We start from the raw sequence: 23,983 nt of genomic DNA on the forward strand, positions 1-23,983 counted from the left end.
TGCTCATGTACTCATTGTTGCAAGAAATCTGTGTGATTTAGGGAGATGTCTAAGTTCAGAGCATTTTCAAAGACTCTCAAGATGATTACTTCAAAGTGTGGTTTGTGCTTTCTTGGCACGGTTGAGACAAAAGTTATAGATGTGATCCTCACGCTGGCCACAGTTAGGCTCTGTGCCAGGGCCCTAAACCTTCTTTACCTCAGCTCTCTTGACAGGATTGGTTCTAGGAGATTCTGGGGGAGCCAGCCAGAGCAAGGCAGCCCACATGGGTCATTACTGCCGGGAGAAAGAACCGTTTCAGCGTTGGCTTGGTTACATCATTTCCTTACATTATATGCAGCACTTTACAACCCTATCAGTGCTTTGCTGAGTAAGAACACTGTCTCCTTTGGATGTCTATGTAAATACTAGTATCACAGTGCTTGTACTTAGGTGACATGCTGCAGAGACAGATGTTAATTCCAAACATCTGGACTCCTACAGGTTTGGAATTTGTGTAGTCTGAGTTAGTATGTTTTATCACACTCTGGCTTCTTATTTTTTTTTTAAATCTTTGTTCTTTTCTGTGGAAGTTCAGAGGTAAATGTGTTTGACTTTCAAAACATCTTTCAGATAGGGATGGAGAACAATGTAGTCTATATTGAAAATTAAGTTCAGTTTTTTATTAAGTTTTTAATTTTAATTCTAGTATCATTAACATACAGCATCCTATTAGTTTCAAGTGTACAATGTAGTAATTCAATAATTCTATATATTACTCAGTGTGCATCATGACAAAGATACAAAGTTGAATTTTTTCTTTCTTTTTTTTTTTTGTGTGGAAAGTTAATTCTAGAAGCTAACAGTTGAATCCTTGCTGTCTGTCCATTTCCTTATTGGTAAAACAGGATTTTCTTAGCTCTTCACTGTTATTTTGGGGGCAGTGTTTATCTTTGTAAATCTTTGGAAGGGGCAGCTTATGTCATAGCCCGTGGAGTGTGCACGTGACCCTAAATTTTGTTTGGATCATGGCCACTCCTTGCATTTTTATGTGTGGGATGTTAAGTCCATTGTTCAACAGTTTTTTTTCAACTAGGACATGTTTACTTATTTTTAAATATTTAAAATTTTTTTTTTTAATTTTTAACCAGGCTCCACACCCAACGTGGGCTTGAACTCTCGACTCTGAGATTAAGAGTCATATGTTCTTCCGACTGAGGGAGCCAGGTGCCCCTGATTTTTAAATATTTAAAACAACAAGCCTGCTTCTCCGCTAGAATCAACTGCTTATAAAATCAGGTGATGGATACAAATTGGGTTGATAATAGGCTGCATCTTAGTTTATCATTAACCCGTGTGACCAACATGAAGAGCAATCAAAATTAGCTTCAATTAAGAAGCTTAACAAAGACCTTATGTATTCATAGATCAGTTTATTATTGCTAATAATGTTCAAGACTATTCAGAAGAACTAGACAGTAGACACATAGTTTCATTTTAGATTGGGAATGTTCATTCATTTTTTTTTTTTTCCTGAAGCCTAGATGCATACCAAAAATAGTTGAGGATTCAGGAATTCTCCTGTGATATCGCCCTGAAAATTCTTGATTTTTTGCTCCATTTTTCCTTCCATCTGTAAAGGAAGAATATTTTCTTCATCTCTGAAGGAAAAAAGTCCAGCAGGATTTGAAATGCAAAATAAGAACTATTTTTATTCTATATTGGAATAGCTTGGTCAAGTACAGGCATCCCTTCTTTTTTCTTTGAAAAATAATTGATATGCAATATCACTAGTTTCAGGTGTACGACATAGTGATTTGGTATTTCTATACATTATGAAATGTGGTCATCCCTTCTCAGCCCATTTAGAAAGTGGGAAAAGCGCTTGCTCTTTTCGACATCTCTTTCTGTGTTAATACTGACCCCATTCTTACTTCCATGCAGGTTTGATTTATGACATTAACCTTGATTTTGTCATTTTTTTTCAAGATTACCCTTGTGGAGAAACATTCAGAAAGGGCCAGCAACATTATCTCAAGTGGTTGATTTTAGAAAAATCTGTAAATTTCTCTGAGAGTTTGTTTGGCACCAGGCTTTTCTCAGTATGAGCTTAACCAAATATGCATAGTCCTAACATAAATTTGGGTGGAAATCAAACTGCCTACATATGCAAATAACTTTTTGTTCCTCTCTCACCAGATTTATGTTTAGAAAGTAAACCTTGAGGGGGAAATAAACTCCACCTATTTCTGCATTGTTCTGAATTAGCATTTGGCTGCATTAGTTATACCTTTTTGGGAAGTTTTATTGAGAGCTATTGAGAAATCCCCGAGACAGCTGGTGTTTGATCTGCAAAGACCGCATGGAGTATGAGGTGCTTTCTGAGCCATATTTGCCTAGAAGAATGTCCTGTGAGGATTTTGCATTTTGTCTCTTTCATGGCCTGGGTACCTCCTACATTTCTCCTCCCTTTGTTGGAATCAGGAGAGTCGTAAGGGAGTTGAGCGATGGAAATCCGGATCAGACCACTGCTGATGACTGGCTGTGTGGAATGTGCCCTTCGTTTATGTTGTAGGCTCTCTGGGCAGGAAGTGATTTACCTTCTTTTTATAACCTTGGTCAGTTTTGATCAATGCATGGAAAACCAGACTTAGAGAGGATCCTCCGGTCAAATCCTTTTAGGCTGGAGAGAGCTAAAAATACTCTCTGCTTTCACTTTTTATGTACCACAGAAAAGCACAAAATCAGGCTTTTGCCTTATGTTTTATTAATAGTCATCTGTGTTGGCAAGACATGTTGAACTCTCTCATAGATAACCTTTTCTGAAGGTTTTTGGGAAGGGTATTTTCTATTTACCTTATTTCTTAGAAAGAGGAAGGAAATGAGCAAGTCTCTTATTTTGGCTAATCTTTGTAAGTAAGGGAATTAAAAAGGAATAGTTGCCTGACGTTCGCCATAGAGGATGACTGTCTTGGTCTTGGTGCAAGTGTCCTGTATAGGAACAGGATTCCTGTAGAAATCTAGGCCTTCCTGGGATGGACATTGCTGGATGTTGTCTTTACGCTGGAGGTGAGGAGACGAGCCATAAGAAGAAGTGATACACTCTTGGACAAATTGTTTCCACTTCCATAAAATGGAGATAAAATTATTCGCCTCCCATTGAAGTTATAAATATCCCATGAGATGCTAAAGGACGTTTCCCAGTATTTATTATTTCCCTTTCTTGAAATGGAAGAGAAGTTAACATGCTGGCGGGTTCGAAAAGTAGATGTGGTAGTGGAATGTATTTTGTGTTTCTACTTTCATGATCAAGAAGAAAATTTGTTACCATGTGGATCTCAAATTGGAGCACATGTAAAGTGTTCACTTTTGCTTGTACCCGCCTCTTAGTGTTTGCTAGTGAGAAATCAGGTGCTGATGAAGTGCGTCTAATCAGGACGTAATAGAACAACTGCCGTGCCTTGGAGCATTTATTAAAGTTTGGTGTTTCATTCGAATACAGCCGTTTACAGAAGATCGTGGAGGTACACGTAACCATGGTTAGCATAGAGGGGAGGGATCATTACGATCCCTGAAATAAAGCATCCGTGTTTTTTCCTTTTTCTCCATGGAAAGCCGTCATGTGCTGGCAGCAGGTTGTTTTCCCTTATAGTGATATATGTATGTGTGTATGTGTGTCCTATGTGACACCAGAGAGAGTATAGGAAAACAAAATACCTCCTGGCTTCCTGGCCCTTGCAGTGATAATGGGGAAAGCAAAGCTCATTTGCTGCATTGACGAGTGCTCCATTCATGCCGAGCGGCGTGGAGTACCAGGTTGCTGGCGAGTTGTCCCTGGGCCCATGTGTGTGGAAGTGCAGACCCTGCTTGTCTCTTGAGAGTGGTATTCTTCTCCTGTCCTGCTGGTCCCTCCCTTATACAGAAGGTGCTGGAATAATAGGAGGACTAACCTGTTCTGATTCCCAGTGTCGGTTTTTAGCATCCTGGGTGATGCTTACTGACTGTTCAGGTCACGTATAAAGTAAGTCCGCTGTCACGTTACAGTGATTTTCCCCACCGTGAGACTTCTGATGTACCAACATAAACGAGAGTTACAACACAGTTTGTGCTGTGGCTGGCGATGGCCACAACCATCCATGGAACTGGTTCCATTTGCATTTAAAATTTTTAAATCACTGATTAGCTTCTCCAGTAGAACTGCTTCACTTTGGGATATCATGTAGCATAGTGTAATTGTGGTCTCTGCGGTCAGGTGTCTGGGTTTGAATCGCAGCCCCACTTCTTAATACCTGTGCCATTTTGGACAAGTTACTTACCCTGTGTCTCAGCTTCCTCATCTGTAAACGGAGAATGTTCATACCCAACTGATGTGAGCATGTATGTAAAATCCACAGTGCCTGGCACATGGTAGCTCTCGGTCAGCCTGGCACTGCTGCCACTGTCGCGGGGACATTTAGACTTTGACAATGTACATCCCTGACCGGATGCCAGGAGCACACGGAAGGCTGTTCTGCTTTCCTAGAAGACACCCTATAATCATTCCTTTTTTTTTTTTTTTTTAAGATTTTATTTATTTATTTTTAGGGGTGGGGAAGGAGGGGCACAGGGAGAAGGAGAGAGAGAATCCCAAGCCGACTCTGCGCTGAGCCGACATGGGGCTTGATCTCATGACCCTGAGATCATGACCTGAGCTGAAGCCAAGTGTTGGATGCTTAGGACTGAGCCACCCAGGCACCCTAATCATACCTTTTGTACTGTATACACCCTGAAGGTGGTGCTTCCTATTCAATCATGAGCCTGGATCAGAAACGGGAGGGGCAGGAAGAAAGGCTTCTTGTAACTAAATGGTGTCCAGGGAGAAGATTTACATGCGTTTGCTTGTTGGTTTTGCCCTTGGAGGCACGTGGTTGTTTCTCAGTCTTGTACTTCCAGGTGTGGATTTTTACTGAAAGAAGAGAAAAGAAATGGCATTTACGTAGTAACTTGTTGGAAGCTGTTTCTTCTTATTCATTTAACTGCTTTTTTGGGATATAAATTCCCATACCAAATAATTCACACATTTAAAGTGTATAGTTCAATGGTTTTTGGCATGGCATTATTACTTTTGAAAAATTATCATAAAATATGTGTAACATACAATTTGCCATTTTAAACACTTTTTAAAAAAGATGTTTATTTATTTGAGAGAGAGAGTCTTAAGCAGGCTCCATGCCCAGCACAGAGCCCGACGCAGGGCTTAATCTCATGACCCTGAGATCACGACCGGAGCTGAAATCAAGAGTCAGACGCTTAACCAACTGAGCCACCCACGCACCACTTAAACATTTTTAAGTCTACAATTCAGTGGCACTACTGATACTCACAGTATTGTGCCAACATCATCATTCTCTGTTCTCAGAACTTCTTGCTCACCCCAAGCAGCAACTCTGTAACCATGAAGCAATAACTACTTGCTCCTGCCTCCCCTCAGCTCCTGGGAACCTCTGATCTACTTTTCGGTCTCTGTACATTTGTCCTTCTGTGAGCTGTCCCTTTTTGAGCAACTCACTGCTTCCATGAGATCTTAATCTAGGAGAACAACTGATACTTTACAAACACCCAGAGCATTTTTCTTTTCTATTAGTTCACCGTCTGAGGTTTAGATAGATCACTTCTTAGAAGGCATATAAGCCTTGAGATGTGTGGTTGTGAAGCTGTGCCAGGACCTTGGCCGGGGTGTGCTTGTTTGCAGGGCTGCAGAAGCATGATGGGTAGAGCGGAGGCCTCAGCCTGGGCCGTTGTGGCCCTTGGGTGGGACCTTCATCCTTTCTGAAGCCGGGTTGCCACATCTGTGAAATGGAGATCATAAATGGCCCCCAGGGAGGCTTGACCTCAGGTTGCAGAGAAGCTTCGATAAGGTTGCTCAGCATGGGGTGTGGCATGTTGTGGAGTGTAGTTGTTGCTGTGGCTTTCACCACAGTGAACTTCCAAGAAAGTAACATGATTCTCGTTTTTCCTGGTATTGGGGGCAGTGGTAGATGAACAAAGCGGGCTGTGTGTTCTTAGCTGGGTTTTCTCGGGTGACAGTCTCTGTGTTCTGAGCAGGAAAGCGGCAGAGTGCAGGATGCCAATACAGTCCTTTTTACAGAGAACAGCAACCTGGATTCCCCTTAAGAAAACTCTGCCTTTTTATCTTAATGAAAAAGCTCTTGCTTCAAGGTTGGGTGGTGAAGGGGAAGAAGAGACTCTCTGCCCGCGTGCCGGTCACACTCATGTGTCTTGAGCCTTAGATGCTGGTAAGACAGCGGAGGGAAGGGCACAGTCTCCTCCACTCGTCTGCCCCCAGGAGCAGTTGTGCCGTGTGTGTGCCTCTGGCCACGGGAGCCCCTGGGGATCCCAGAACCGAGGGCTCAGTGAGGCAGGATGGAGACAGACAGTAGTGGTGGTCATTGTGGGAACTTCCGTGGCCAGTTGGCTGGCTTTACCAACAACGTGGTAGTGGTATCCTTTAATTTTGTATTTGCGGTCCTTGAATGAAGGAGTGATGGTCCTCTGCCCCTTCGCTTTTACCCAAGATGGATTTTGCACCAGGGCTAGGGAGATCATCTACCATTCAATCTGAACTGATTAGAAGTGGACTGTGGTGCTCTTGTGGACATTACTTTTTAATCACAGAGCACCAAGAAGTATGCCTGCTGTAAAAAATGGAGTCCATTTTCAACGTTCTTCAGATTGTGCAAATTTTGGAGTCCAGCGCTGTGAGGAGTAAAATCACAGCATTGCAAATGTTTAGAGCAGCCTCCCAGATTCCAGAAGGATGAGAGCCGGTTTCTCCCTGGTTTGTAGAATATATTTTCCCCAGTACCCAGGATGTATTTCATCCTTATATATCTTAACCAAAACCCTTTATTTTAGCCCGAGTCATGTTCACTTCACTTTTGGTTCTCCAAGTTACTAGGATAGAAGGAATCTAGAAGAATTGACATGGTTTGGTTACCCTGAAATTTCTGTAGTACACTGGTTTTCAGAAAGGCAAAAGACGGATGAGTCCAGGGCACTTGGAATGATTCTCAGGCCTTTTGTCTGGCTTCTTAAGACTGGGAACCGGTCCTGTGTTCATAACTTCTTCAGGGAAGAGGTGCTTGCCTCAAGTTGGTATTGCTTATCTGATTTCTACCTTGCAGTCTTGATAGCCAGACACGTATCAGGCGAGCCACATCTAGGGCTTTTTCACAAGGCTGCTTTTTAAAGAGATCTTCAAGGGCACAGACCGTGCGCACCTCTTCTTGGCTCGCTAGCCCCAGGGGCGCTCCAGAGGCTGTGCACCTGCTGGGCCCTTCCAGCCTCGTTTTGGCTCTGATTACGTTAAGGTAGATTTCCCCCTGGCTTCATGACTTGTTTATCCTGACGATGAACAAGTAATTTGTAGAGGTGAAAAAAAAAAATCAGTCCACCCCTGGATATATATTTAAATAGCTCGCTTTCTCCACAGTAGGGTATTGTATTAGTTTTCCACTGGCTGCTGTAACGTATCACTGCAGGTTTGGTGGCTTAACCAACAGGAGTTCGTCCCCTCACAGTTCTGGAGGCCACAAGTTTGAAATCAGGGTGTCGGCAGGGCTGCATTTCCTCCAGAGGTGCAGGGAAGAGTATGTTTCTTGCCTCTTGCCATATGGTGACCGCTGGCAGTCCTTGGCTTCTGGCCACCTCTCTCCGATCTCTGCCTCTGTGGTCGCACTGCGGCCTCCTCTGTGTGTGTGTGTCCTCCCTCTGCCTCTCTCTCTCGTATAAGGACACTTGGGCTGGCATTTAGGGCCCCCTTGGGTAGTCCAGGATAATGTTCTCAAGAGCCTTAACTTCATTATTAATTACACCTGCTAAGATCCTTTTTCCAAGTAAGGCAGCATTGACAGGTTCCGGGGATTAGAATGTGCACATAGTTTTTTGGAGGCCACTGTTCAGTCCACTATAGGCTGTTAGTAGTAAAGTCAGCATTCTTAGGTGTTCCTTGCCTTGCTTTGGCTCTGGCTTGGAAAAACCAGGCGATAGTTATTTCCAAGACTATTTAACATTTCATTCATAGGATTTCAGGGTCACCAGTGTACCGTGATACCGAAAATCTGGTACTGGCCATAGTACCGGGTTGGTACCACCATACACCAAAATCTTCCCTACTGAACACCTTCTGCTTTTCAGTGAGTTGCCTACATCATTTCCCTGCATTTACTGTAGTTGGTACCAGCAACCCTCAGAGGTAAATAATAATGTCCCCATTTGAAGATCTTATTTCTAAGTAATCTCTATACCCAATGTGGGACTCAAACTCATAACCTCAAGGTTAAGAGTCTTGTGCTCTACCAAGCAGGTGCCCTGATAATGTCCCCATTTTAAAGCTAAGGCTGTCTGCCGAGGATCTCAGAAATGGCAGAGTCAGGGATAACCCAGGTCTGTCCTTGACCAGGAATGGTTTCTCCCCCACCCAGCACACAGTTTCTAAAGAAACAGTTCTGTGGTGGGTTACACGTTTTCTGAAGAGACGATGCTAGTATCTTTGAAAGATTTCCTTTTCTCTCGGTGTTTGGCCTGAGCAAATGGTCATAAAAGATGTTGACTCTGACCACCGGATTGTGTGGGACTGGTTTCCCCTGACATTTTATAGTCTGCTGTTTCACAGGCCGTGCAGACGTTGGCTTTGTGTAATGCTTAGTTTAACATTTTTATTTGATGTAATTTGATATGGTTCATTTGATGGGGATTGTTCAAATGAGCTGCTGGTTTTCTTTCTTTCTCCCCCCCCCCTTTTCCTCCCCTCCTTGTTTCTAGTGTTGTATCTGTTTAAGAAAGGCCATGGGTTAGCTTCAGGACAGATGTCGGGTAATGCTCTATTTGTCAAAACATCAAGTGACTACATTGAAAACTGTGTGCCCCCCTCCCGAGTGACATTAAAATAACCAGTGCCACAGTCAGTCCCCTCCAGCCAGTGGTTGCCTTCGTATTTTATACAAGCGCTTTAGTGAGCAAAATAAATGAGCTTGTTTTGTGAGAGATGTCTGCATGCTTCCTACCCTGGATGATAAAATTAGTTTTTTATAGCGCATAAATATGTATAATGATGAGCCCTTGCATACAAGGTTCTTATGAAGCGCTTTTACTGCTGTGCCCTGAAGGAAATACCAAGACCATTTGCAAGTACAGTAGGTCTGGCAGTCGTTAAAGGTTTCAGTTTTCCTTTGGAAGGCTTGGGACGTGGGGTGAGCCTCAAATTAATTCACTGCTCAAATTGTGTTGAGATGAGATTTTACTCCATGTCTCTGTATCCCAGTCTTCAGTGGTGTGAGAGGAATGCAGTTTTACTTGGAAATCTCTTTCTCTCTCTCTCTCTCTCTTTTTTTTTTTTTTTTTTGAGATAAAGCTTTTTAGGAATAGAAGTGTCATCTAGAAGAAGGCAGATGAACAAATGCAAATTTTTGCTCGTTGAAGGAAATAGTTCATTTCTAGGAGGAAGAATGAAGAGTCTGGTGGCTTCAGGTTTTCCTTTTTACCAGGCAAAGAGACCAGATAAGCACTGTTGTTCTTTACACAGACATGCCATGACATTAGAAATCCTTCCAGATCATTCAGGCCTGGCTGTCTGTGTCCAGATCTGACATCACCTAAGATACACTCTTGTATTCAGGCACCTCTAGATCTCTCCCAACCTGGGATGTGCCTATTCACTGGTTTTCCTGAGGGCAATCAGAGTGTGTGGGGCAGGTGTAACTGGGAAGCCCGATGCCCAGGCACCCCAAGGTAGCAGCTCCTTCTGCACTGCAAAGGTGGGAAGGCTGTCCTTTTCATCTCTGACAGCTAGGCTTTCCCATTGCCTTGAAATTTCAGCCTACCCAAAGCTCTTGCTCAAACGGCAGCCTCATGTCACATGTCTGGACTCTGCTATAATTTAATCAGCCCTTAGAGCATTTCGCCCCCCCAAAAATGTTTCTGGAAGCTTGTATCTCAAGCTCTTGCTTCACTTACACCCACTAGGGGCTTGGGTAATGATTGAGGACTGAAGCCCTGACTTGTCCCTGGATGCTCCTGCTGGCACTCCAGCCTCACCATTCCACATAAGGTTTTGGAAACAGCTCAGGTTAAAAGCCAAATGTGAGAGGTGCACCCAGTGGAAGGGGGCGGCCATTAGTGTAGAGCTCATAGTGAGAAGCTTTGGGTCTGCGTCCTGTCTCTGTTCCCTTGCTGGCCAAAGGTAAGCCACTGAACTTGGAAAAACCTGCTTTCTCATTCCTGGTCTGATGAGGCCAGTACTTACCTGCCTGTCCTGCAGACACCAGAGGCTCAAATAAGCTGAACATATAATGATAAATATTGTTATTTTAATCAGGAACTTCGTACTTAAAAATCTATACACTTTTTTCTGATTGAAACACAAAATGGCCACTCGTAATTCCACCAGTCCCACCCCCCAAATCCCTTCATTTTTAATGAATGTCCTGGCAGTGTGTTTTCTGTGTCTATTTCATTTACTAATTAAGATCAGTATAATTCGTTTACTGTTTGAAATTATACTAGTTCTATAATTTTGTAACAAAAAAATGCAGTAATGAATTTTCAAAAGATGTTAAAACTAGTGGCCAGCATCATGTGGATGGTGTTCAGTGGTTTGTCAGGTGGCTATAGTGTAGTCCACTTATAACTTAACCTTTGTGGTTGGACCTCTCATCAGTAAGCACTTCCCTGCACTGCAATGGGCATGACCGTTCTTTGCTAGTTGCTTCTTAAAAGTGGCCATTGACACACCACTCTGATTCGCTTTCTTTCTCTGCCTTCGGACATAGCACTGGAAGGCGTGCTGCTGTGGGAGCAGAATTAAATATTTTCTTTCATTTCTGAGTAGAATCATTGATTTTGTACATAGATGTGGTAATGCAGAGTTTTAAAGAACTATAATGATCTTTTCAGTTCCCAGAGATTTGAGCCTCTTGTGAATAGTGTTCCTGAGTCACCTTTGGGACTTCCTGTGTGCTTTTTGAATGTCACTTTTGCCCTGTTTTTTGAGCTTGGCTGCATAAAATGGGTTAACACTGGCATCGTTGTGCAATCCCTTTTTATTTGCTGGACAACTGGGGAATGGTTCAGATAAGCCACAGTCCAAGGCAAGCTGTTGTGTCATCAAAGAATGACCTTTGATCTTACTGTAGTTCTTAGAGCAGCCTCGTGTGCTTTGTGGTTTGCCAGAATCAGTGTCTGAAAGTTGTTGGTAAGGTCAGAGAATTTTGATAAGGTGAGAGGTGTCTGATTCAGTGTGTCGTGTGTGTTACTCACGCAAGTGTTTGCCGGTCTTTGGTGCTGCATTAGTGCTAAAGTTTAACGTGTGATGCTAGAGGTGATCATTTGAAGCCAATTCACAGAACCAGGTCGAGGACTTTTGCAATGAGTTGGCGAGAGAGTGGTATTAGTAATCTTTTTTCTCTCTCTTCTTAAAAATGAGAACAATAGTGGTCAGCAGTGATTTCCCCCGGTTGATCTCTTGCGGAGAAGCTAGCTGCTTGCCACAGTTGAGCTCCTGGTTTCAGGGAGCGGTAGAAGACTTAAGTTATTGCATCCTGGATTTTGAGGTAGTCCTTGGTATTGGTTTTGATAGTTGTGTTTTTCTAAGCCAGACTCATTTAATGTAAACAAATCTATAAGACTAATGCTTTTTGGGGAAGTTGGCTCAACATCTTGGTCATTATTATGCTGGTTGATTAATGAATCATTATTAATGGCAGCACAACACAGAACATACTCTTTTCCTGTTCTGTTAACTCTGATTCTCAGTCCCCAGGGTTTCTGAGTCAGCAGGTCTCAGGTAGGGCCTGGGAATTTGCATTTCTAACAGGTTTCCAGGTGGTACTGATGTTGCTGATCTGGGGAACCAAATTTTGATAAGAGCTCAAGAGTCTGGGCTCCTAAGAAGTTTTATATCTGGAATGGAATTCTTCAGTGGTCACAGTGTCCTACTGCCCAGGTCTGAAAATGACGTTGGAGGATGGCATTTTGTGAGTGCCACATAGCGTATGGGAGACTCTTCGGAGATAAACGCATGGTGCACAGCTTAACGCTGGGTATCCTGTTCAAGAGGCTGACCTGACGTTACCTAGTCTGATGAGCAAGAGTTTGCTGTGCCTTACCGTTGGATCTTTCCAGACATGTTAGGTAACGAAGATTAACAGCATCATCAGTCATATAATTATAGAAACTAGAAATCTGATAGATGCCAAAAAGGGTAAACTTTGTTTCGAGGCATCTAGAATGTGAACTTGAGTTTCCGGTTTCTTAGGAGAGAATCCTGGTGTGTGAAATTGGCGATTGTACCAAATAGGAGTTTTAATTTTAATCTTTGGCAGAGTTAGTGTCACCCCTTTTAGCCAATAAGTGCTGAACTAATTCTTCATCAAGAAGGCTTGCAGGAGGGATGCCTGGGTGTCTCAGTCATGGGGTGCCTGGTTGGCTCAGTCGTTAAGCGTCTGCCTTCGGCTCAGGGCGTGATCCTGGGGTCCTGGGATGGGGCCCCGCATCGGGCTCCCTGTTCCACTGGGAGCCTGCTTCTTCCTCTCCCACTCCCCCTGCTTGTGTTCCCTCTCTCGTTGGCTGTCTCTCTCTCTCTCTGTCAAATAAATAAATAAAATCTTGGAAAAAAAAAAAAAAAGGAAGGCTTGCAGGAATGTGGCAAGACTCCCACCCTGTCACGTCTTTACTGAATCACAGCCATCTTGAATCTTTACTAAAATAGAAATACCGTTTTGTGCAAGTGTTGGTGCAAGCATCTTTGCTATCTGCGGAGGACGGCCTCTGCAAGAGCGTGCTTCAGTACAGCTCCCAGGGAAGGAGCACCCTCGCATGTGTTCATCAGCATTGCTGCTTGCCCAGTGCATTCCCTCCTGTGTGAGAATGCACACTGTCAGGCAGACCATCCGTATGTGAAGTCTTTTGTCAGATCATCTCAGGGAGGTGTCGGCCTTTTGACAGCCAGTTTGTATGAGGCATGCACATAACGAAATGTTGTAATTTTACTTCAAAGGGGCAGGGATGTGACCAGAGCTGCGGCTTGCAGACAGCCTGGCGTACGGGGGTGGGAGGCCACTGGGGAGTTGACTTTGGTTCAGTTCCAGCGACGCTCAGCTACAGTTTGAGGGTCGGTATCCCAGTGGCATGGCTTTCTCCAGAGGTGCACGCTGCCAAGTCACACACAGAGTTGGTTTGCGTGTTCCTCCAGAGCTCGGGGCTATTCATTTCTCTCTAAAGCCCCAGACATGGAGGCATTGGGGAAGAGTGAGAAGTGCTATTAATAATTTATTTGAAAGGGGTTTCTATTTAGTGAAAGTGTTGAGCAAGCAAACAAGATAGTGTGGAATTAACTAACTTTAAAAAAAAAATCTATTGAGTCTTTTAGCTAAGAACAGATTTTTACTTATTTAGTCAGGGGTGAAATTCAGATGAAATATTAGAGAACAAACAGTCTGTATGTTGGGTGACAAAAGATACCCTTCAAAAAAAGTTTCCAGGGGGCGCCTGGGTGGCACAGCGGTTAATCGTCTGCCTTCAGCTCAGGGCGTGATCCTGGCGTTCCGGGATCGAGTCCCACATCAGGCTCTTCCGCTATGAGCCTGCTTCTTCCTCTCCCACTCCCCCTGCTTGTGTTCCCTCTCTCGCTGGCTGTCTCTCTCTGTCGAATAAATAAATAAAATCTTTAAAAAAAAAAAAAAAAAAAAAAAAAAAGTTTCCAGACCCTTACATGGTGAGATCAACTGGGGAGGTCTCCTTTTTAAAGTGTAATTTTTGTTGCTGTTTATAGGACAATAGGTTTTTTCAGTTTGTTCGTGAGGTCCCATGATTTTAGAAATAAAACAGTGTTTTAAAAAAGAAACCAAGCAATTGCAGACTCAGACATGTGATTTTACCTTCTATTCCTTTCCCCGGTAAGATAATGCACAGGACATACAAGATTAATTTAACTGGCATTTTTAGTCGTGTGTCTCTAGAAAAGTTTGTTTCCCCTGGGCCTCTCAGTTCTGGTGGCTCTTCCTTCCTTCCTTCCTTCCTTTCTTTCTTTCTTTCTTTCTTTCTTTCTTTCTTTCTTTCTTTCTTTCTTTCTTTCAAGATTTTATTTATTTATTTGAGGGAGAGAGGGAGCGAGCAAGCATGAGCGGGGCGAGGGGCAGAAGCAGAGAGAGGATCTTAAGCAGACCCGGTGCTGAGTGTGGAGCCCGACTCTGGGCTCAGTCTCACTACCCTGACATCACGACCTGAGCTGAAACCAAGAGTTGGACGCTCAACCAGTTGAGCCACCCAGGTGTCCCTGTTTTCTTTTTCGAGTTTAAAAAATAATAGTAAAAGGAATTTTAAAAAACAAAGCCCAGTTTCCCAAAATCTTTGGCTTTTTTTTTTTTTTTAATGGAGGTGGAGGGGCCTTTTTATTTCTTAGTTTAATGAGAAATAGTTTACAAAGCTCCAATCATAGTATAAAATTTGGGACTTTTAAAAAAGTTTTTATTTAAATTCCAGTTAACATATAGTATAATATTAGTTTTGGGTGCACAGTAGGTGATTCATCTCTTTCATGTATCACCCAGGGCTCATCACAAGTGTGCTCCTTAATCCCCATCGCCTATTTCCCCCATCTTCCCGCCCCCAACCATTAGTTTGTTCTCTATAGTTTAGAGTCTGTTTCTTGGTTTGTGTCTCTCTCTCTTATTTTTCTTTGCTCATTTTTTTTGTTTCTTAAATTCCACATATAAGTTAAATCATATGGTTTTTGTCTTTCTCTGACTGGCATATTTCGCTTAGCATAATACACACTAGCTCCATCTGCATCGTTGCAAATGCAAGATTTCATTCTTTTTTTATGGCTGAATAATATTCCATTGTGTATATACACCACCTCTTCTTTAGCCATTCATCAGCTGATGGGCATTTGGGTTCTTTCCATAACTTAGCTGTTGTAGATAATGTTGCTATAAACGTCAAGGTGCACGTATCCCTTCAAAGTAGTATTTTTGTATTTTTTGGGTAAGTATCTAGTAGTGCCATTGCTGGATATAGGGCAGTTCTATTTTAACTTTTTGGGAAACCTCCATACTGTTTTCCAGAGTGGCTGCACCTGTTTACATTCCCACGATGGAGCTAGAGAGTATTATGCTAAGTGAAATCAGTTAGAGAAAGACAAATACCATATGATTTCACCCATATGTGGAATTTAAGAAACAAACAAATGAGCTTAGGGGAGAAAAAGAGAGAGGCAAACTAAGAAACACACTCTTAACTCTAGAGAACACACTGATGGCTCCTAGAGGGGAGGGAATGGGTGAAACATGATGGGGAAGGAGAGCATTTGTCATGAGCGCTGGGTGACGTATGGAAGTGCTGAATCACTATATTGTACACCCAAAACTAATACAACATTGTATGTTAACCAACTGGAATTTAAATAAAAACTTAAAAAAAAAAAAGATTCCAAAGTCACTTTTACAGAAGTAGAAAAAAAATCCTAAAATGTTTTGAAGTTTTCATAGTTACTTGGATTATTTAATGCTCTTTTTTTTTTTTAAAGATTTTATTTATTATTTATCTGACAGAGAGACAGCCAGTGAGAGAGGGAACACAAGCAGGGGGAGTGGGAGAGGAAGAAGCAGGCTCCCAACGGAGCAGGGAGCCTAATGCGGGGCTTGATCCCAGGACTCTGGGATCACACCCTGAGTCAAAGGCAGATGCTTAACCACTGAGCCACCCAGGCGCCCCAGTTTAATGCTCTTTTGAAATGATGAACTATAATTTACTGACCCCCTCCATCTGCATCTTGTTGATCCTTAAGGTCGATTTTGATTTTAGGCGTATTTGACAATGTAGCAACGAACATGTCGATTCAGCTTTTATTCCTCTGTTGAAATTAGGGTGAATTTAAATTATTTTTATGGTGCTTGATATGTTCCATTAACTTGTAAATTAAGTTTTTTAAAAAACTTATTTGGTTTTTAGAATTTGGGGACTATCTCTAAATTTACTAAATGGAAAATTGAAAATTTTATGAAGCATAAAAATACTGAGCCGTCTCACCCAGGAATAACCTCATAGGTTCTGGTTGGCAATAGTAGTCATAGCTGCCATCTCTGAGAAACTCCTTTGTGCTTGGTGCTCTGTATGTCTGAGTATCTTCCATCATCACCGGTATTATTGATTGAATTGGGTAGAATGGATCCCAGAAACAGAATAGTATGCTTGAGCCTAAATTAGTGAAGTAAAAATAAAATTGGTTTCTTAGCCATAGGATTTGGTTTATTAAATTGTAGGCCAGGCAACAAGTTCTTAAACCACAGAGTACCATGACTTCGTTTTTTCTGGCATTAACCGAACAGTGTTATTTACGCTGATGGTTCCATTTGTAAACTAGATCATGCCCTGCTTGGCTTGTGAATGCCTGGTAATAATGTGCCTTAATTGTGGGTCAGTGAAGCCAAACTAATTGCTTGTTGGGCTCTTGGATTGCCATTTTAATTTGCTGTATAATGCAATCTCTACCAGAAACGTACTATGTATTGTCATCTAAGTAAAACTTATTAAAATCATCTTACACACAACAGAATGCCTAATATTTTGTCCATAATCTTGCAAATTAAAAAAAAATTGAATGGCATTACAGAGCGTTGTAATTTACAAGTATTCCTTTTTAAGAGCCTTTGTATCCTTTCCTTTGGAAGGTATACATAAAATGACTGCTTTTTATATGTTTTATATCAGTGTAATAGCTTTCTTTACCAAGCATTGTTTTGCTTTGTGCTTTTAATATGTTTTAAACGACAGTAATAGCATGAGCTTCTGAGATGGTTACATATTTCAGACTGTGTAATTCACCCAATAAAATTGATATTTATCCAGTGACTTTCCATTTCAGTAAAAAAAAAGAAAAAAAAGATATCTGTGCTGTCATTCTCAGCTCACAAAACACCAATCATAGGGGCTCCCTTTATAATTTGTAGGAACAGTTTAGAAGTCATTTAAATGGTTAGCATTCAGTAACGGTTTTCTGTCAGTCTCCCTTGACTAATGAGCAGACCTGCAGAGGGCTTTCTTTTGACTCTTTGATTACTAATTTCCTTCATTTAGCTAATATTTATTGAGTAACTGTTGAGTGCCAGGAACTTTTGTAGGTTTGGGGGATACCCAAGATTGGCTTTTGGGTTTTTTTTCCTATTTATGATAAATATTTAGTCTTCGAGAAAAAAATCTTTGAGGCGAATCGTAAGAGCTTTTTAAAATGGTTTCAGAAATGAGGTAATATAAATAAGAAGCATCTAGTAAAGAATTTAATAGATGCCTGTATCGGGTTTTTAATAGAAATGAGCCCATTACCTGCTTTTCTTTTCTTTTTGTAGGTTATTTCTTATGAGAGTCATGGATATACCCTATCTAAACTTGGAAGGACCAGACTGTAAGTGAATTTTTATTTTCTCATTGCATCTGCACATTGAAGTGTGTGGTCTGGAAGGGATAACAGGAAAAGTATTACTGAAGAAAGAGCTTCATTCACTTAAAAACAGGCAGTGATTTTGTGGTTGATATGAATAGTATGCTTAAGTTAATGGTACCCTTGGGTCTTGATTAACTCATCTCTTTACTTACATTTTCCAGTTTATGGATGAGTTGAAGTTTAAAAGAATATATATCTTCTCTTCATTATTTCATTTTCACTCAGAACTCTAAATTCATAATTTCCTATAAATACGCATAATACATTTTGAGATGGCTAGCTATGTCAGTAACCATAAGTTCTCTATTTTCCAGTTATTTGAGTATGTATATACTTAAGTTGGGTAGGGTTTTTTGTTTTCTTTTTTTCCTCTTTTTCATTGAAAACCTTGGAAGGCCTGTCTGTTTGGGAGGTGTTTGCTGCTGCTTTGGATTATTCTCTACTTTCTCCCCTTCGCTGTCCCACTCTTCTTTTCCATTGCTCTCTTTCTAGCCTTGGTTTATTTGCCTTAATTCATGCCACAGGGATATAGACATGGGCGAGCTCCACCTGATGATAACAGTCATTGCGGTGATACGTGAGCACATGTGTGTTGCACGCCTGATTAGACTTCTGTTTTGATGCACTATTCTCGCAACAGTTCTGCAAGCTAAATATTCAGCATTCCCACTTTATAGCCACGAGTGGCTAGAGCAGTTTGGTCTCTTGCTCAGAGGTGCCGTTAAGTGGCGGGTCGGAGATTAGAACATGAGACTGGGACTCAGGACTGCTTCTACTTAAACTCAGTCCGTTGGATTTGAATGGTGTGCTAAGTAAACATGCGGACAACTAGATTAATAGGAGAAAGTTAAACACTTAGTGAAATGTCTTGAATAAAGCAGGCTTTTTTTTTTTTAATTCCCGTGAAATAATTTTCATGGGAGCTTCATGAGCAAAGATGGTCTGCATAGAATTGTCAAGGTTCAAACCATTGTGGGTTCTAGAAAGTATCAGAGCCCGAGCTGAGGCTGAGATAGCAGAGGGCTGCCATTCCTGAAACTACGTTTAGGAGTTGTTTGGTAATCATGAGTCATTCCCAGCAATTCCTCAAGTTAGCTGGGGGGTGAGTTTCATTGAAGAACTACCGGCGTATCATTCACTCTTCAGCTGTCAACTTTTCATCGAAAATTTGTCCCATAGTGCAGCCGAAACGCGATCATGTTCTCCATGTGACCTTCCCCAAAGAATGGAAAACCAGCGACCTTTACCAGCTTTTTAGTGCCTTTGGTAAGTAAATCATAAGTCCATTTGTAGTTTTAGGATTTTGCTATGTTTTTGATCTGTCCAGGTGGTTGTAGGTATAAAGAATGACAGCCTCGGCTTGGACATGCAAGAATGTTACTATGCAAGGGTTTAATCTCACTCATGGAATTTTTTAGGGTTTGCTGTATTGGTGTCTTTGTACTAACATGAACTGAGGAACTTTCACTAGCACCCCACAATACAGTGCTATTATTAATCCACGGAAAGCAGGGTATTATTACGATGACTGCCCTTACTGCGAACCATGAAGAATAAATCTAGGCTGAGGATAAATCATTTTTAAGATTAAATTCAGAGAGAAGGTCTGTTTCATAAGGGCAGGCGGTCACCGCTTGACATGGACTAGTCCAAGCAGATGAACACAGATGTTTGAGAGGACCAAGAGATGAGTACGTGTGTGGTAGGGCAGTTCTTCTAATTCCTTTTTATCAGGTCAGGTGATAGGTTGAAATGAACCGTCTTCGGATTATGGTTTATAAAGACCATTCTGACTGTAAGTCTTCAGCAATGCCTGTTTATTTTACCAAATGAAATATTCGAGCTGTTCTCTTTGGAAATTCTTGGATAAAGTAAAGGCAGCATAAACCTAAATGGCCAGTAATAAGACTGTTTAGTAAATGTTTGCGTACCTCTGCAACTGGCTAGCATGTAGCCATTTAAAAAAATATTTGAAGAGTTTATTAACAGATGATAAAGTGTTTGTGTTTTAACATTTAGTGTAAAAAGCAGATACAAAGTAAGGTTCTTATATAACTAACATTTTTAAAAAAATACTTTGTATAGAAATCAGACTGAAAGGAAACCTCATGCTATTATCACAGTTTTAGATAGGTTTTTTTTTCTTCCTCTTTATGCTTTTTTGTATTTTGTATTTTTATTTTTAATTTTTAGGGAGGGAGAGAGAAAGAGAGAGGAGGAGGACGAGAGGGTCAGAGGGAGAGGGAGAGGGAGAGAATATTAAGGAGACTCCATGTCTGGCTCCGAGCCTGATGAGGAGCTCGATGTCATGACCCTGAGATCATGATCTGAGCCAAAATCAAGAGTTTAACCAACTGAACCACCCAGGTGCCCCAAGTTTTCTGTTTTTTCTAATATAAGCATATATTTATTAGCTTTTATAAGTAAAATGCTTTACAGTGAATAAAAGTAAGTGAAAAAAGTAAGTGAAAGTAAGTGAAGTGAAGTAAGTGAAAGTGAAAGCAGGTATGTTTTAGGAAAGTTATCCTAGTCTTTGCAGATGGTCTCAACAACTTCTGAAATTCTAGCCCTGCTTTTTAATTTAAATACAGATCTAGAAATGCAGTTGAATTTCACGCTTATTTCTTTTGAGAGCTTTTGATGTTGTTGTTTTTTCTCGTCTTGTGGTATTCTTACCTCTATGTAGTCACGCTTTAATTGGCTAAATTAAGTAGAATGCTCTGAGTAGAATTTTGTTTTCACTTTAGTTAAAAACAATCAGTTGTGTGATATCGGACAAGTAGCCTCTCTGTATCTTAGTGTCCTCATTGGAGACGATGACGATGATGATGGTGATACCCCTTACTACGTAAGCATTTCACGAGGATTAAGTGAGCTGATTCATGGAAGGCATTTAGAATAGTCCATGGCACATAGTAACTACTTGGGGCAAGTTCACTGTTATTTATCTAAAGCACACAAGGTGGAGAACTGACTTTGTAATCGAGAAAGTCATTGTGGCACCTTGCTGTGTAGCAGGGGGTGAGTTATTGTCCTATGACAGTGAGACACAGCAGTTTGCAAGCATTCGTTGCCTTTGAAAATTTTGGTAAGAATTAGAACATTTTTTCATTACTAAATTCCAGTCATGTTTACCCATTTTTTTTTTTTAAAGATTTTATTTATTTATTTGACAGAGATAGAGACAGCCAGCGAGAGAGGGAACACAAGCAGGGGGAGTGGGAGAGGAAGAAGCAGGCTCATAGCGGAGGAGCCTGATGTGGGGCTCGATCCTATCACGCCAGGATCATGCCCTGAGCCGAAGGCAGACGCTCAACCACTGTGCCACCCAGGCGCCCCATGTTTACCCATTTTTAATATTTCCAGTCTTCTGTGTTTTTTCAAGAAGAGCGGTGGCCAAATAATTAGGCCTCTGCTTTCCCTTCGGTTTTCTGCAGCTTCTGCCCTGCCACCTCTCTCCTTCCTTCCCCCTAGTGCTCTCCCGTGTTCTGTTCTGTCTGCAGCTAGGTAGCCTTTCTTGAGGATTTGTCTCTTCATGTGAAAATTGTTCTGTTTTACTAGACTGCTTTCTGCCCCTCTGAGTGGCTTTTCTCGATTAGTCTCTCTTGGTTTTCTGTCTCTGATACCGTCTTTTCCTTAGTCCCTCTTGTACTACCTGTTTTCCTCACCTGGCCTTGACATCGTTGTTGAATTTTTCGTACTTTTTGGTACATTGATTCATTTTATGTTTCCTATTATTAATTTTCAAAGTTTGTTCTCTAAAAATTTAGGAAAATGTGTTTTTAAAAGATTTATTTATTTATTTGAGAGAGAATGTGACCGTACACACAGGCGAAGGGGCAGAGGGAGAGAATGTCCAAGCAGACTCCCGCTGAGTGCAGAGCCCAATGTGGGGCTTGGCGTGGGGCTCATTCTCACGACCCATGAGATCAGGACCTGAGCCGAAATCAAGAGTTGGACGCTTAATTGACTGAGCCACCCAGGTGCCCCTGTTGTGATCTTGATAGGAAAGAAATTGCCGGCTTTGGCAGGAGATTGGGCTGAAAGATGAAGTGCCCCAGGATTAAATCCAGAAGGATCTTTCTTTTGTTTTTAAAACACATTTTAAAGCTGCTTTTCCCCCCCCTCCTTGCTTGTCTCTTTTCTTGATGTGTTCACTGAAATAACTTCTGTGGTAGATTTAAGGTTTAGCTCTCTGTGGTGCTGAGATTTTGATCAAATTTTAAACCAGCATCTCATCTGTTTAAATTAACACATATTCTGAAATACATCGGATATGCAAATGAAGTCTGGTAGTGATTGAAGTGGTCAAATGTTGCCTTTACTTTTATGTCAACATTGCAGGTAACATTCAGATATCCTGGATTGATGACACATCAGCGTTTGTTTCTCTCAGCCAGCCCGAACAAGTACAGATTGGTAAGTGCTTTGGACATTTGTTTTGTATATTAATTAAAGTGGGAGCTTGCCTTCCTTATACTGTGGGTTCACTCAGCTGATTCAGAAGCATTGCTGCCTGGTTTGTTTAGAGTGGTCTCTAAAATAAAGGAGATAATTAGTACCATGTGTAGGTGAGGAAAAAAACCGATTTATTAATTCATTAGACATACTGTGTAATATATTTCTTCACTTACCTCCTTTCTCTTCCCTTCCTGTTGCACTTTTTCTAAAACGAGTTGCAGATTTGCTTTGAGAATTAGAAGTAGCAAATTGAGAGGAATGGGGAGCACTGAAAGTGATACCTGTATCCACCATTTGTTCGTCTATGTACTTTTTCCATTTTATAAGTTTGATCTGTTCATTCATTAAACGTATATTGAATACTTGTTTTACAAATAAACAAACTGAAAGGTATTTTATTTGCTTTTAAAATAGGGTGGTAGAAAGATGGAGCACCACATCTCTTACTGGACTCTAAATAATTTTGTTATTAACCATCTCAAAACGTTCTATTTCCTTAGGATGAAAAGTTATTGAATAAAATATGTGTTGTTCAGCTACTTATTCAAATAGGTTTCAAGTTTCTCTGGTGCTTAATAATGTAAGAGGGAAAACATTGTGAAGTGATATGTCTAATTTTTGAAAAGATTTTATTCATTTATTTGAGAGAGAGCCAGACAGCATAAATGAGGGGGAGGGGCACACGGAGAGGGAGAAGCAGACTCCCCGCAGAGCAGGGAGCCGGATCCCCCCCTCCCCGGGGCTAGATCCCAGAACTCTGAAATCATGACCTGAGCCGAAGGCAGATGCTTAACCGACTGAGCCACGCAGAAGCCCCTTAATTTTTTTCTTTTTGTTTAACAAGGTGCCACATACTAAAACTATGTAATTCTGAGAATGTAACTATATAGTAATTATATATGAAAACTTCCATATATATACATGTTCAGATCAGAGTACTTTGGTGTTTCTTCTTAATTCTGTGACCATTGCAGGAATATAGGCTATGTTGTAGTGAAAAGCTTAGGCTCTGGAATCATGCTGCTTCACTACCTGTTGCTGTGTGACCTTGGGCAGGTTATTTAACCCTGAGAAGCTTCTGCTTATCTCTGTAAACTGAGGATGATAGTATGGACTTACTGGGGTTATTGTTAGGGTTACATGAGATTATATACATAAAGTTTGGTGTAGCTTTGAACTTCTATGATGGTTATTTAATAGTGGATTTCAGTGTGAGATGTACTTTGGGAGCACGTGACACCAAGAATCGGTGTTGGATACAGGGCATGAATGATGTCCCTTGTTAAATGTTTCGGTATTTACTTATTTCTCCAATCCCCTCCCCCACAATCCTTGGAAAGACCATTGTGATGGCACCCAAAGGGACTGATTATTAGAGAGCTAAAGATAACTTCAGGGAAGGGGAAGGGACTCCGAGACTGAGAGCATAGCGAGAGGCCCTGTGGCCACAAGGACACAGAACTAGAACTCCCTGCTGGAGATCCAGTCCCACCTCCTCTGCTCAGAGTCACCCATCGGCCTTCTTGCTGGTTGCACTTGGGTGACATTGAAATTCTGCAGTGGATTGGAAGGAGATGCACGGGCTTTGAAGCCAGACGGCCCTGGGGACTAACCTTGCTTCCACAGCCTGTCAGCCATGTGTCTTTGGGCAGGTTATGTAAACGCGCTAAGCCACAGGCTCCTCATCTGAGAGGTGGAGGCGGTGATGGTTACTTTGTGAAATGAGATCACGGACGTTAAGTGCCCAGCAGGGAACTTGGCACTCCATAGGCTTGACAAATGCTAAGGAATTATTAAAATATCTGCTTGGCCTCCCTTGCTGTGAACAGTAGAAATGAGAGTGTGTAAAAGGTCTTGGAAATCTCTAAGATGCTAGCTGGTGTCTGCTCACAGATGCAAGCATAATTCCTTGTTCATGTGTTTGGGTGTCAACACTTTTCTTCATGTTGCTGCTAAACCACATTTGCTGTCCAGGGCTGATTGCTCCCTCGCTTATGATCGGAAGATTCCTCACACGGTAGCTTTCCAGCTCAGTACTTCACTCCCTGATACCTGAAATCCGGGAGC

At 41.6% G+C, this 23,983-nt stretch overlaps 1 protein-coding gene across 1 annotated transcript in view; it reads left to right on the top strand.

Annotated features, from left to right (window-relative positions):
* PARN (poly(A)-specific ribonuclease) overlaps nucleotides 1-23,983 on the top strand; it is a 151,667-nt gene that overhangs the window by 34,141 nt on the left and 93,543 nt on the right. The window contains exons 19-21 of the mRNA XM_008696916.2: nucleotides 17,361-17,416; nucleotides 18,635-18,721; nucleotides 21,800-21,874. Of these exons, the coding sequence (XP_008695138.1) occupies nucleotides 17,361-17,416; nucleotides 18,635-18,721; nucleotides 21,800-21,874 (218 nt within the window). The remainder of the gene's footprint in view (nucleotides 1-17,360; nucleotides 17,417-18,634; nucleotides 18,722-21,799; nucleotides 21,875-23,983) is intronic.

This window comes from Ursus maritimus, unplaced genomic scaffold, assembly GCF_017311325.1.
Source record: "Ursus maritimus isolate PB19 unplaced genomic scaffold, ASM1731132v1 scaffold_2, whole genome shotgun sequence".
Taxonomy (NCBI): Eukaryota; Metazoa; Chordata; class Mammalia; order Carnivora; family Ursidae; genus Ursus; species Ursus maritimus.